The sequence below is a fragment of the Schistocerca americana genome, chromosome 2, assembly GCF_021461395.2.
Source record: "Schistocerca americana isolate TAMUIC-IGC-003095 chromosome 2, iqSchAmer2.1, whole genome shotgun sequence".
Classification (NCBI taxonomy): Eukaryota; Metazoa; Arthropoda; class Insecta; order Orthoptera; family Acrididae; genus Schistocerca; species Schistocerca americana.
This window is the reverse complement of record NC_060120.1, coordinates 289,586,826-289,600,429: the sequence shown is the minus strand read 5'-3', so window position 1 is coordinate 289,600,429 and position 13,604 is coordinate 289,586,826. Positions and strand designations below refer to the sequence as shown.

Genomic DNA, 13,604 nt, shown 5'->3' with positions numbered 1-13,604 from the left:
ATGCTCATGGGTAGAATATACTGGAGGTAAATAGTCCCTATTTGGATCTCCAGGTGGGGACTACTCAGGATGACATCGTTATCAGGAGAAACAAACCTGGTATTCTAAGGATCAGAGTATGGAATGTCACATCCCTTAAGTGGGCAGGTAGATTAGAATATTTAAAAAGTGGAGGCACACAGATAAGAAAGTGAACACAGTGCCATAGCCAAGACAGAAACTAAGCTCATGTCTACCACAGAAGCAAAAATTTATATGCCAACCAGCTGCACAGATGAAGAGATTGAAGAAAAGTATAATGAGATAAAAGAAATTATTCAGACAGTTAAGGAAGATGAAAATTGAATAGTCATGTGGGACTGGAAATTGTTTGTAGGAAAAGGAAGAGAAGGAAAAATAGTAGGTGAATAAGGACTGGGGCAAAGGAATTAAAGACAACGTTGCCTGGTAGGATTTTGCACAGACCATAATTTAATTATCGCTAACACTCGGTTTCATAATCATGAAAGAAGGCTGTATATGTGGAAAATACCTGGAGTCACTGGAAGGTTTCAGATTGATTAAATAATGGTAAGACTAGAGATTTCAGAACCAGATTTTAAATTGTAAGATTTTTCCAGGGACAGATATGGACTGACCACAATTTATTGGTTACAAACAGTGGATTAAAACATAAGAAATTGCAAAAAGATAAGAAATTAAGGAGATGAGACCTGAATAAGTTGAAATAACCAGAGGTTGCCATTAGTTTGAGGGAGTGTTAGGCAACAGTTGACAAGAACAGAGGAAAGGAATACAGTAGAAGATGAATGAATAGCTTTGAGGGAGAAAACAGTGAAGGATGCAGAGGATCAAGTAGGTAAAAAGGTGAGGGCTAGTAGAAATCTGTGGGTAACACAGAGATACTGAATTTAATTGATGAAAGGAGAAAGTATAAAAATGCATTAAATGAAGCAGGAGAAAGGGCATACAAATACCCAAAAAATGAGATTGACAGGAAGTGCAAAATGGCTAAGCAGGAATGGCTAGAGGACAAATGTAAGGATTTACAAGCATATATCACAATAGGAAAGGTAGATACTGCCTAATATCAAGGGCTTGGATGGAAAACCAGTCCTATGCAAAGAAGGTAAAGGTGAAAGGCAGAAGTAGTATACAGAGGGTCTATACGAGGGTGATGTACTTGAAGGCAATATTATATATGTGGAAGAGGATGTAGATGAAGATAAGATAGGAGATAAATACTGGTTGAAGAATTTGACAGAGCACCGAATGACCTAAGTCAAAACAAGGCCCTAGGAGTAGACACCACTCCACCAGAACTACTGATGGCCTAGGGAGAGCCACTCATGACGTGACTCTTCCACCCGGTGAGCAAGATGTATGACACAGGTGAAATACCCTCAAGTCTTCACGAAGAATGTAATAAATCTAATTCCAAAGAAAGCAGGTGCAGCACTGACACAAATAATAAGTACTAACACAAATTCTTTACAGACAAATGGAAAAACTGGTAGAAGCCGACCTCGGGGAAGATCAGCTTAGGTTCCACAAAAATTTGGGAACACAAGATGCAGTACTGACTCCGACTTCTCATAGAAGATATGTTATTGAAAGGCAAACCTACATTTATAGCATTTGTAGATTTAGACAAAGCTTTTAACGATGTTAACTGGAACACTTTCTTCGAAATTCTGAGGGTAGCGGGGGGTAAAATACCAGGAGCGAAAGGCTACTTACACGTTGTACAGAAACCAGATGGCAGTTATAAGAGTCAAGGGGCATGAAAGAGAAGGAAGTGAAACAAGGTTGTAGCCTGTTCCTGATGTTAAGCTTTACAGTGAGCAAACAGTAAAGGGGGAAAAAAATTGGAGGTATGATTTAAAGTACAGGGAGAAGAAATAAAAACTTTGAAGTTTCCTGATGACATTGTAATTCTGTCAGAGATATCAAAGGACTTGGAAGAGCAACTGAAGGAATGGACAGTGCCTTGAAAAGACGATATAAGATGAACATCAACAAAAGCACAATGAGGATAATGGAATTTAGTAAAAATAAATCAGGCGATGCTGAGGGAATCAAATTAGGAAATAAGCCACTGAAAGTAGTAGATGAGTTTTGATATTTGGGAATTAAAATATCTGATGGTGGCTGAAGAAGAGAGGATGTAAAATTAAGACTGGCAAAGACAAAAAAAGCTTTTCTGAAGAAGAGACAGAGTGCTACATACTGTAAATGAGACATATCAAGTTGCAGACAGGCACAACTGAAAGACATATAGCTTTTGGCCACTGCCTTCATCAGTAAAAGAGAAACACAAACGATTCCAAAACACAAGGAAGTACACCTCATGTATACACAACTGCCCACTACAGCATCTCGGGTCAGAATTCATGGAGTTTCCACTGTCTGACTTTCTGACGAAGAGAAATTTGTTAACCTCCAGTATAGATTGAAGCATCAGGAAGTCTTTTTCTGAAAGTATTTGTATGGAGTGTAGCGATGTGTGAAAGGGAATCAAGGATGATAAACAGTTTAGACAAGAAGAGAGTAGAAGGTAATGAAATGTGGTGCTACAGAAGAATGATGAAAATTAGATGGGTAGATCACATAACTATACTCTGTTCATCATAAGAATAAACCTCAAGTAAATATTACACTATGCATTCTTCTGCATTTGCTGAAACCTCATTGGGTTTTGTTTCACGTAGAGCGGAAGCTTAGCTGTTTTGTGTGCAGTCAAGTACAATAATGAGGATCAGTTGTAATACAGGACAACAGCATTACCAGTGCATTTAACTTGGACAGCACTGGGCAGCCACCTGGTCCAACTAACATGCTGTAATGTGAACAACTGGCTGTAAAGAATAAAAAGAGACGAGCAGAGAACAATAAAGCTTTGCATGTCATATAATCTTTAGAAAGAAGGAAATAATGGTAAAACTCAGGCGATATGCTTCTTAGGTGATCTGATGGAAAACATAACATGCTCTGGATCTTAGATATCATATTATTGTAATTAAAAACAAGAGTGATGAAAATTCTTGACTTGAACAAGGGAAATTTTTCTGCATGAGCTATGTGCAGCGTAAAAGTGCCCTGCTGGGATTTCACCATGTAGTTAAATATTGAAGCCAATGAAGGTATCACACTCAGTCATCTTATAATCTCTGACTCCTTCCATATGGGACTCCAAGAAATACATTTCAGTACTGCTACATAACAAAGCGAACAGCAACAGAATCCCAAGCCACCAAAAAAAAATCCACATTTCCCTCCTCTTTTACGATGCACTGTTCTGAATTTCGTCTTCATTTGGTAGTGATGTGTCAAATCTCCATGCATTAATTCCAGTATGTTTGGCAGCTTAAATGTCTTACTTTCTCATGACAAATCCCCTAACTTGGCTCCAGATCAATTCTATTGGGTTCAGATTGCAGTGTTAAGGTTACAATCATAAAAATGCAGCATTTGTACAGTGTGATCAACACTGTGAATATTATTGTTTCCATACTTCTATGATACTTACCACTCTGTCTCGTGTGAAAGCATATCTGTCCTACAAAACAATGGACATATTCAAACAAGGAGTATTTGATTTTTCACTTCTCTCCAAAAAATTTAATTATGTAATGTTTTCTGAACTTCAACAGGGTCGACAGAAGCGTCCGATCCCACGCGTCGGCTTTGACCCGTGACGTAAGGGTGTTGTCGTGTGTGACGTCATGACGGCGCGGAGTTTGGTTTGAGTGTGGCTGTCTCCAGTTCTGTTTTATCTTATTTTATTTACTTTTCTGATCTGTTCTTTCTATCTTGTGAGATTTTTTTTTAAATTTAAAAACACTTATTACTTATTTTAATTATCTGTTTCCTCCAATTTCTGTTTTAGTTTATTATATTTATCTTTCTGATCTGTTCGTTCTATCCCGTGATATTATATTTTTTTTAAGACAACAAACACTAATCAGCTACTGAAGCATCTTGATCTTCTATGGGTTGCAGGGGTTACGGCCCCGTGGGGAGGTGGGTGGGTATTCATGCATGGCTGTCTTCACTTACACATTGTAGCTACGCAAGGCGTCTAAATTTGTTTATATTTAGTTTGCCCCCCACCCAAAACACCCCATTTCCCGTGCTTGTCCCGTTAGTGTCATTAGGCTTCTTGTGGGAAGTGTGTGTGTTTGTTTTTGTTTCCGCCATATTTGTGACGTCATGGGTCAAAGCAGACGGGTGGGATCGGACGCTTCCGTATTTCCCTTCAACAATCAGTTATAAAATATCAATAACTGAGAATGTGTATTTGCATTGAAAATCAGAATTCTGTGTGTGATATGCAATTAAAAACTAAAAGATGTGCATTTTTCTTGAAAAAATGGTGGTTACTTTAGGTATTAAAAAAAAAAAATTAGAGACCACAATGGGTTTCGAACCACAGCCCACCAGCACACAAGATTACCAATCTCATACGCCACCCATACAATTGTAACACCACCCATATATTTAGTCATAGTGTTTCTCGAAAACTATTTGAGCAGATTTTTCTCTCTAATTTTATGAAAAACATTAAGAACAACTTACTTCTAGCCATTAACAGTGTTCTGCGCACATTTCACTATGAATGAGGAAGCAGTGTCATCTATTTCCACGGTATGTGTGAACAGCGAGACAATCGGAGCACAAGTAGTGCTTACAGAGACTGAGTGTACACGATTTTTGAAATAACAATTACCTAGCTACAGTGTGATTAACTAAAATGTTGATGATTGTTAATACATCAGAATGTCTTAAAGTTTCATTTACAGTGAGATAGTAATAAGATATCTAATACATAACTTAGACCTCCTTCCAAGAGCAGTACAACACCAGTGTACGAGAGCTACAGCTGCTTACCAATCATCACATGTGTGTTTGTTTACATGAGGTTTACTCTTATGATGAACGAATTATATTATTCTTATGATGAATGAATTGTACTTAGGAGGTACTGAATAGAATTGAGGAGAAAAGAAATTCGTGGCACAACCTGACAAGAAGAAGGGATCAGTTGGTTGAACACATTCTGAGACATCAAGGGATCACCAATTTAGTAATGGAGGGAAGTGCGGAGGTTAAAAATCATAGAGGGAGAACAAGACAAATACAGTATGTAGATTGAGAAGGACATAAGCTGCATTAGTTACTTGGAGATGAAGAAGCTTTCACAGGGCAGAGTAGCGTGGAGAGCTGAATCACACTAGTCTTCAGACTGAAGACCACAACAATGCAACACTTTGTAGGGATGTGAAATGGAGCTATCACATAGTCTCAGTCATAGGTAAAGCAGACTTCTGACTTAGTTCATTGGTCAAATACGAGGGAAATGCAATCAGTTTACAAAGGAGATTGCTTTCCCACCACCTGTGCGACCCATCTTAGAATATTGCTCAAGAGTGTGGGACCCATACCAATTAAGACTAACATGGGGTATTGAAGGTATACAGAGAAGGACAGCACAAATAGTCACTGGTTTGTTTGGCCCATGTCAATGCCAGAGAGACTAGGAAGTGCATGGCAGAGGGTATGTCCCACTGTACCCTTTTATTAAGGCTTTTCACCCATTCCATTCACATATGGAGCGTGGGAAGAATGATGACTTGAACGCCTCTGTGCACACTGTAATCAGTCTAATCTTTTCTTCGCAGTCATTATGGATGTGATGTGTAAAGGATTATAGTGGATTCGTAGATACATCATTTAAACTTGATTCTAGAAACTCTGAAAGTAGGCTTTCATGGGATAGCCTGTGCTTACCAATTCAGATTTTTAAACATATCCGTGACAGTCTATCATGGATCACACAGACCTTTGACCATTTGCTTTTCCCCTTCTTATACCCATTCAATATCCCTTGTTAGTACTATCTGGTACAGGTCCAACACACTAGTCCACTATTCTAGGAGCGGGCACACAAGTGTATTGTATACAGTGTCGTTTAAATGGTGACTCTAGGAATATCAGGAACTCCCTATGCATCACTCCCAAAGGAACTGTGAGAACAAAATGAGATTACAGTGTACACAGAGGCATTTAAACAATCATTCTTCTCACACTTCATATGTGAATGAAAATGAAATAAGCCCTTATAACTTGAATAATGGGAAGTACCCTCTGCCATGCACTTCAAAGTAGCTTGTAGAGTTTGGGTGTAGATGTATGGGGACAGTGAAATGGATGTCACACAATGGCTAGTGGAAATTGAAGCCAGTATTTTGGCGTCAAAGGACAATTCTCATTTACAAACTGCCTTCAAGGAATGTGTGAATAGTGCAAACCAGATTTGCTGTCTTACAGTTGACCGGTAACTATCAACTCAAGTACCAGAGAGGTATGACAATGGTGAACAGAAGATGACTGCCCTGTAAACAGCTATAGGCAGTCACTCATATACTGTTCTAGATGTATGGTTGACGGCCTATGGAAGTTTGGGTCTGGCCTGAGTCATGCACAGATAGCCAAATGGTAAGGCAACTGCTCGCAATAAGCGGGATACCCGGGTTCAAGTCCCAGTCAGGAACAAATTTTCATTATCGTCATTCCATTCTGCAGCTGATGCTAGTCATTATTTGCAATTGCTAATTCATTTGATGTGTTTTGTAACGACTGTGGTTGCCACAGTGCCTGTTCCTTTCATGTATGCATGTCCAAAAGAACTTTGCATCGTAATCAGAATAGCACAGGTACTGCAGTTTCGTATTCACATTGTGCTCTACATATAATTCACTGGGAGCTGTTTGACTGGAGGCAGCAATAGCTCAAATAAATGTCAGGAACTTTGCTCTCTTTCAGATTTTCTCTCCTGCACAATTTAGTCTTCTAAAACCTGTTAATCAAGCAGTTATATCTGACACTTCATTTCACTTATAAAATAGCATTCTTCAATACATACAATTAATTATGGAGTACAGCTTTCAAATCCCATTCTCTGTGTACACTGGTGATGAAAGTAACAGAACTTCATAAAATAACAAACATGCTATCAATTAAGCCCAATGCTTGTGATACACTGACTAACATCACCAGAGAAACAGCTATCTAACATTGTATTGCACTGTTTAAACCAGGGCTATAACAGGAAGTTGTAGACATTTCAATACTTCACTGCAAACTGATGAAATATAAATTCCGTGAAGCCAGAGAAATAGATATTTTTTCACAAAACAGATAACTTACAATAATAGCTCACATGTACAAGTAAACTGAGGTTTTCTCTCAAGTTTTTTGGCTACATCAGGAGCTGAATCTGATGGTTGAAAGTAGGACAATATTATAACAACTTGCTCACCCCTGAGATTGAGCCTGGGAGGGGGGGAGGGGGAGAGGGGGGGAGGGGGGGGAGGGTAGGGGGGGGGGGATTCTATCTAAGTGGACTTGAGTTTCATGTCTACTGCAACAAATACGCCACCTCCATTTCTCATTTCTTGATTCATACATGTGTATGAAGGGAACAGTTAGGATTTGTAGTTTCAGAAATAACGGCTGACAAGACTCTGCTGTGCAGTACACACGTATCTGACAATTTTTTTTAGAAGTTTCAGTATTCAAGATACACTACTTGAACTTCTCCAGAAAATTATACCATATCTAATAACATATTCAAAATAACTATGAAAAGCAATTTTTCATGTACTGAAATCAGTGGAATTTGTTAGTATTTGCATTGCAAATGCAAACCGGCATATCTTATTAGATAGGAAGTCAGCTTAAGTTCTTGTCCACACTTAGTCCTAGGAATTTGACGGTGTCAACTTTTTCCATAAGTCAACTGTTATGTTGTATTTTAAGTTCCACACATTTGGAACATTTGGTTTTGAAATATACTGTATGGGTTTTTGCAAAGTTCTGTTTCAACACATTTAACTGGAACCAGTTTTCATGCTTACGATGGAGCTTGGATTTTTTTCCTACATCATCATCTCCAATTAAAACAGAATTATGGTCTGCAACAGAACTGATGGAGAATTTATATGGAAATACGGAAGCGCCCGATCCCGCCCGTCTGCTTTGACCCATGACGTCACAAATATGGCGGAAACAATAACAAACACACACACTTCCCACAAGAAGCCTAATGACACTAACGGGACAAGCGCGGGAGATGGGGTGTTTTGGGTGGGGGGCAAACTAAATATAAACAAATTTAGACGCCTTGCGTAGCTACAACGTGTAAGTGAAGACAGCCATGCATGAATATCCACCGACCTCCCCAGGGGTCGTAACCCCTGCAACCCATAGAAGATAAAGATGCTTCAGTAGCTGATTAGTGTTTTTTGTCTTTTTTTTAAAAAATCTCATGGGATAGAACGAACAGATCAGAAAGATAAATATAATAAACTAAAACAGAAATTGGAGGAAACAGATAATTAAAATAAGTAATAAGCGTTTTTAAATTTAAAAAAATCTCACGAGATAGAACGAACAGATCAGAAAAGTAAATAAAATAAGATAAAACAGAACTGGAGACAGCTACACTCAAACCAAACTCTGCGCCGTCATGACGTCACACACGACAACACCCTTACGTCACGGGTCAAAGCCGACGCGTGGGATCGGACGCTTCTGTCGACCCATTTATATTTATGGGCAAGTTATTTACGTAGAATAGGAACAGGATTGGTGCCAAAATGGAGCTTGAGGCACACCTTGTGATACTGTACTCCATTAAAATCAATTATTCACTGCATTTGAAGTGGTAGTTATCTTTGTTTTCTGTTGTGCAAGTATGATATGAGCCAATTTAGAGCATTGTCCGTAGTCCTGTATTTGTCTAACTTGTAAATAAGCAAGTTATGGATCATGGAGTCAAATGCTTTGTGAGATCACAGAAAATACCTGCAACTTTACACATCTGATCCAATGATTGGCATATCTTTTCAATAATGTTATTCACTGCATCCAGAGTGTTTTTTGCTGGTTGAAATCCAAATTGCTTACTTATGTTAATACTTTTACAATAAAATTTTTGATATGGATTGCAGCTACTTTCTCGACCACTTTTGACAGGACTGGAAGAACAGAAACAGGGCTGTAGTTCCCATGTATCCCCTTGACCCTTTCTTGAACAGAGGTCTGACTTCGGCACAATACAGGACAATAGGAAAGATTCCTGTTCAAGAGATTGGTTAAACATTTTAGCTAGGGGGAGGTACTGTTATGTAACACACTGTTTTAATCACTTTAGAGGGTATCCCATCCCACTCAGCAGGGTTTTATTTTTTACTGATAACATTTTCCACGTCCTTTATTAAGACTTTTTTAAAAATCCACAACACACTCAGCTTCTTGCCAGAGCCCACGGAGATTTACTTTACTCTGATACTCTGCTACATCAACATCTGACTTTTCCACATTTATGAAGATTTCATTTAAACACACTAATATTTGAGTTGGGTTTACAATAATGCTATCATCTACATAAATCGTATATATTTCATTACTACTAACTCTAACACCTAACTCTGATTTGACAACAGAATACACTGCTTTTGTCTTGTACTTTTATGTTGTACTATGAACTTATTGTTTGTCAGTTGCTTGGCTGCCTTCACAGCTTTTTTTAAATATAGCATTATAATAACAAGCATACTCAGTAAAACATCTATTTTTATTATATTTCAGTTCATTGTGGAGCTTCCTCTTCCTGGCACTAGAAATTTTTATATCCTGAGTTAAATAGTCAAGTTTAATAGTCATTTTGTAACATGTGGTTACAAGTTGAAAAGTGTCATTAAACATTTCAAGAAAGCTACTTAAAAATTTGTTAAAGTTACTATTACTCGAAATAATGCTGCTGTGTGGCCATTCAATCTCTCTCAACTTATTTCTAAATTAACTGAATTTTTTTCAGTGGAATTTCTTTTTGTATGGCTTTTGTTACATGAAATCTCGATAATTTTTGGTAGTTGAATCAATAATGCAGAGTGGTCAGAGAGTCCTAAATCTACGCAAAATTTATAAACATTTTCAAATACATAATTTGTAACAATATTATCATACATGTAGCTGACTGTGCATTTACTCCAGTGGGTTGCATGAAGTTTATTTTGAAGGCAAAGTTTTTTATTAACTCATTGAATTTCGACACATCACTGTTTTCAACTATGATAATACTGAAGTCAGCAGCTAATTACTACCTTTTTCCTTTATTGAGCTTTCCCAGCAGACAATGAAAATTCACCAGAAAGGCTTCACTCGCAGGTTTCTCTGGTACTCTATAAATAGAAACTACTATGACATTTATATCCCTCAACTCTGTACAGCAGCTTTCAAATATACTCTCTTCATTCTAATCATCAAAATCACCCAATTATATGAGCTTCAGTGCTTTCTCACAGCGCTTCAAATTCTGGCACTTTGTTCCGAATGCTGTGACAGTTAACTACTAGGATTCTGATACATCCATCTTTTGGAGGCACTTCTTTGAATCTTACACTGGCACTTCTGGGTTTCCCACAGCTACTGTCATGTGGATTGGATGGAGAGTCACCTCAACTAAAAAACCATTGTGTGCACCTCACACACTGAACTACTTGGCTAGCTGCCTCAGATGTGTAGTGAATATCTGGACTATTTAGGGGGGCCCTAGAACTCTCAACCCTATGGTGCAAATCTATGGAGTCATAGCCTAGCTTGTCGCAGAACCCTCCGAGTCTCTGGTTCAAGTCTTCCACGCGACTAAGAACCACATTATATGAATTAACTTGATGGATACATGTCTTTCAGTACAGTAGCTACAGCAGTTAAATCGAGTTAACTAGTGCACGAATTCCGTTTCTGATTTCTATTTACGGTAGTCGACGAAGCAAGTCTTTACCTAGAAGAGTATGACTATCAACGTTGGACTTCCTACACATTTAAACATAAATTAACAGTGTGAATGTAGGCTTTCCCGGTGTATACAGCTGGTGAAATCTTCTCGGACTTCCATCCGGATAGCCCGAGAAGATTTCATCATAAATTAACAGATTCTCATATTAGCGACATGTACATTCAAACAGCTGCAAATGAAATACGTATTAATAAACTGTCACTTAAAAAAAAATTTAAAAAAAACAGGAAACGAAAAAAGTAAAACTTACGGCTGGCTATATAATCCTCGTACGAAGCTCCCACATAACTGCCTGTTTCCCAGCAATCTGTGACAGACATATAGAATAGTAGACGACGCACATTATCTCTAATAATATCGACAATAATGCTTGAAAATAAATTATTGCCAATTTCACCTGTAACACAGTGCCATATTCCAAACTTATTTCTATTTGTGTCCGGTGCGCTACCAAAGTTTGTACATGAGTTGGGAGATAAAGCAGAACCTGTGCAGAACAGTAACTCCCTCTGGCTCACGCCCCTGCAGTTACATTAATCTTTGATTTGTTAGAGCGGCAATACGAGTGTTTTGTAAACAGTGTTTGCATCTGTCGTATTTCAAATATGGGTAAATATTAGTTAAAAATTTTAGATAATATGTTAAACGCTTTATATACATACAATCAGCGGAATTACAACGCAGGATTATTTCTACAGTTTGCTATACAAACGTGTTTGTGCCAGACTAGAATTTTTGTTGTCTGTCACACAGGTACATTAATTTCAATATTTTTACTGGCGTCACGACATCTAAATAATAATAGTTCTTGTGTTAGTCGTTAGCGTGATACCTTGAAAAAGAAATTTGTGTACGGTTCAGTACTCCACACGGAATATCATAAACTATAAATGTAGGTTTTTCAAACAATGAAATACAAGAAGTAGAAAGAGTTGAGTTCTTGGGACTTCAGATAGATAACGGTCTTAATTGGAAAAACGTCTGTCATTAATGAAGTGCCTTGGTTCAGCTATTATTTCAGTACGCATGATTGTTGCAATGGCTGATTTAGAAAACGAAACTGGTTTGTTGCCCATATTCCATTCACCAGTGATTTATAGAATCACTTTTTCTGGGGAAATTTAAGTTGTAGGTATAGTATTTTCAGAATACAAAGCGAGTTTTAAAAATTACATATGGTAATAATTCCCGTAGATACCTTTTCAAAAAATTGAGTGTTTTGAAACTACTATACAGCATACTACCTATACTCACTGACGTCTTTTGTCATTACCAATTTTTCCCTTTTAACAAAAAATGGTGAAAAGCGCGAATATAACCTTGGGACCAAAAACAACCTTTACAAAGCCCTCAAGGGCTTGTTATTAGGTACAGAAAGGAGTTTCATACATGGGTAAAAATGCATTCAACAGTTTATTTATTGACATTTTCTTTGCATGGAGAGTCATCACAATGACGGCTTCTGCAAACATCAGAAATAGTAATAGCCATAATGGTAGTTACATGTACAAAATACAGCAATTGTTACAGCATATATCTATTTTGTATATTTATTACCTTATAGCCGATGTACAACTTGTTCATATCACAAGCAGTTTCTTAACATTCATTGAATGAATATTAATACTTTTAACTGAGTAAGGCGGTTCAGATCTGCCTCTGGAAATCCAGATTATGTTTTCCGTGATTTCCTCAAATTGCTGTAGGTGAATGCCAGGATGGCTGCTTTGAAAGAGCACGTCTGATTTCTTTCCTTATCCATTCCAAGCTTGTTTCTCTCTCCCATGACTTCAATGTCAAAGGGACTTAAAACGTAATCATCCTTCCTTTCTTTTGGACAAACATATTTCTACCAGAAAACATTAATTTTGTGTTAAAATCATTCCCCATGTGTGTTCTTAGAGTTTTGTAGTTCATCAAACCATTGGTATATGGGCTTTAATCTGTCTTTTTAATGTTATTTGTTTTCAGAAGTACTTATATTTTGTCTTGGCGTTGTGACCATGTACATCTCTGCACATCTGTTGGTTGACTCACAAGAAAATAACTAATGTAAATATGTATATATAACATATTATTAGGTAGGCCTATTTGTGCTGCACAGATACTTCATGACGTGATTCTCTATTGTCTAGCTTTTGTAAAAGTCTTAGTAGGCCTATTGTTTGTTGTAAGAGCAATATTCTTACTAAGTGGACATCAGTGGCACAGCCCCCTAATTCAGTCCGATAATTAAGATAGGATTAAATTATTCTATGGTATAATATTTTTAATGTTTAGCTAGGAACTATTTTCGTGAACGGCTAAGGAGATATAAGCTAGTACTGACTTTACCACATACGAAGTTAATGTGGCTTGTCCACCTCAAATTGTTCATCAGTGTACACACCCAGAATTTACATAGCATGGGCCACTGCTATTAGAGTGGTCAAGAAGAGGAACAAGGTACTAGACAATGAACTGACTTTGGGGGCAGGCAAAGGAAAAGCAGTGGTTCCACTAACGTATGCACCTAGGCACGATCCTAGGAGAGAACATTGGATCGGCTGGAGCAATGGGGCTATGGATGCTGGGCGCAGATGGCTGATGGAGCAGCTGATCAGAGGGAGAGGAGGGAAGGAAATAAAAGAGTGGTGTCGCTGACCTGACGATGGCAACGTGGTCGTTTGCCGAAGTATTGTGCCCATCGCACAGTGACATCCAGCACTCCACCTGTAAACTATTTCCGCATTAAGTACAC

General features: G+C 37.9%; 2 protein-coding genes across 2 annotated transcripts in view; one reads left to right on the top strand and one right to left on the bottom strand.

The window, feature by feature from the left end:
* The window catches only part of LOC124594334 (succinate dehydrogenase cytochrome b560 subunit, mitochondrial-like), a 56,311-nt gene extending 44,958 nt beyond the window's left edge, over positions 1 to 11,353 (bottom strand). Inside the window, exons 1-2 of the mRNA XM_047132703.1 lie at positions 11,262 to 11,353; positions 11,115 to 11,171 (exon numbers count right to left, since the gene is read on the bottom strand). Of these exons, the coding sequence (XP_046988659.1) occupies positions 11,115 to 11,171; positions 11,262 to 11,278 (74 nt within the window). The 5' untranslated portion in view covers positions 11,279 to 11,353. The remainder of the gene's footprint in view (positions 1 to 11,114; positions 11,172 to 11,261) is intronic.
* Positions 11,354 to 11,378: 25 nt separating this feature from the next.
* Positions 11,379 to 13,604, top strand: part of LOC124594333 — a 108,985-nt gene continuing 106,759 nt past the window's right edge. Inside the window, exon 1 of the mRNA XM_047132701.1 lies at positions 11,379 to 11,473. Coding sequence (XP_046988657.1) covers positions 11,470 to 11,473 — 4 coding nt within the window. The 5' untranslated portion in view covers positions 11,379 to 11,469. The remainder of the gene's footprint in view (positions 11,474 to 13,604) is intronic.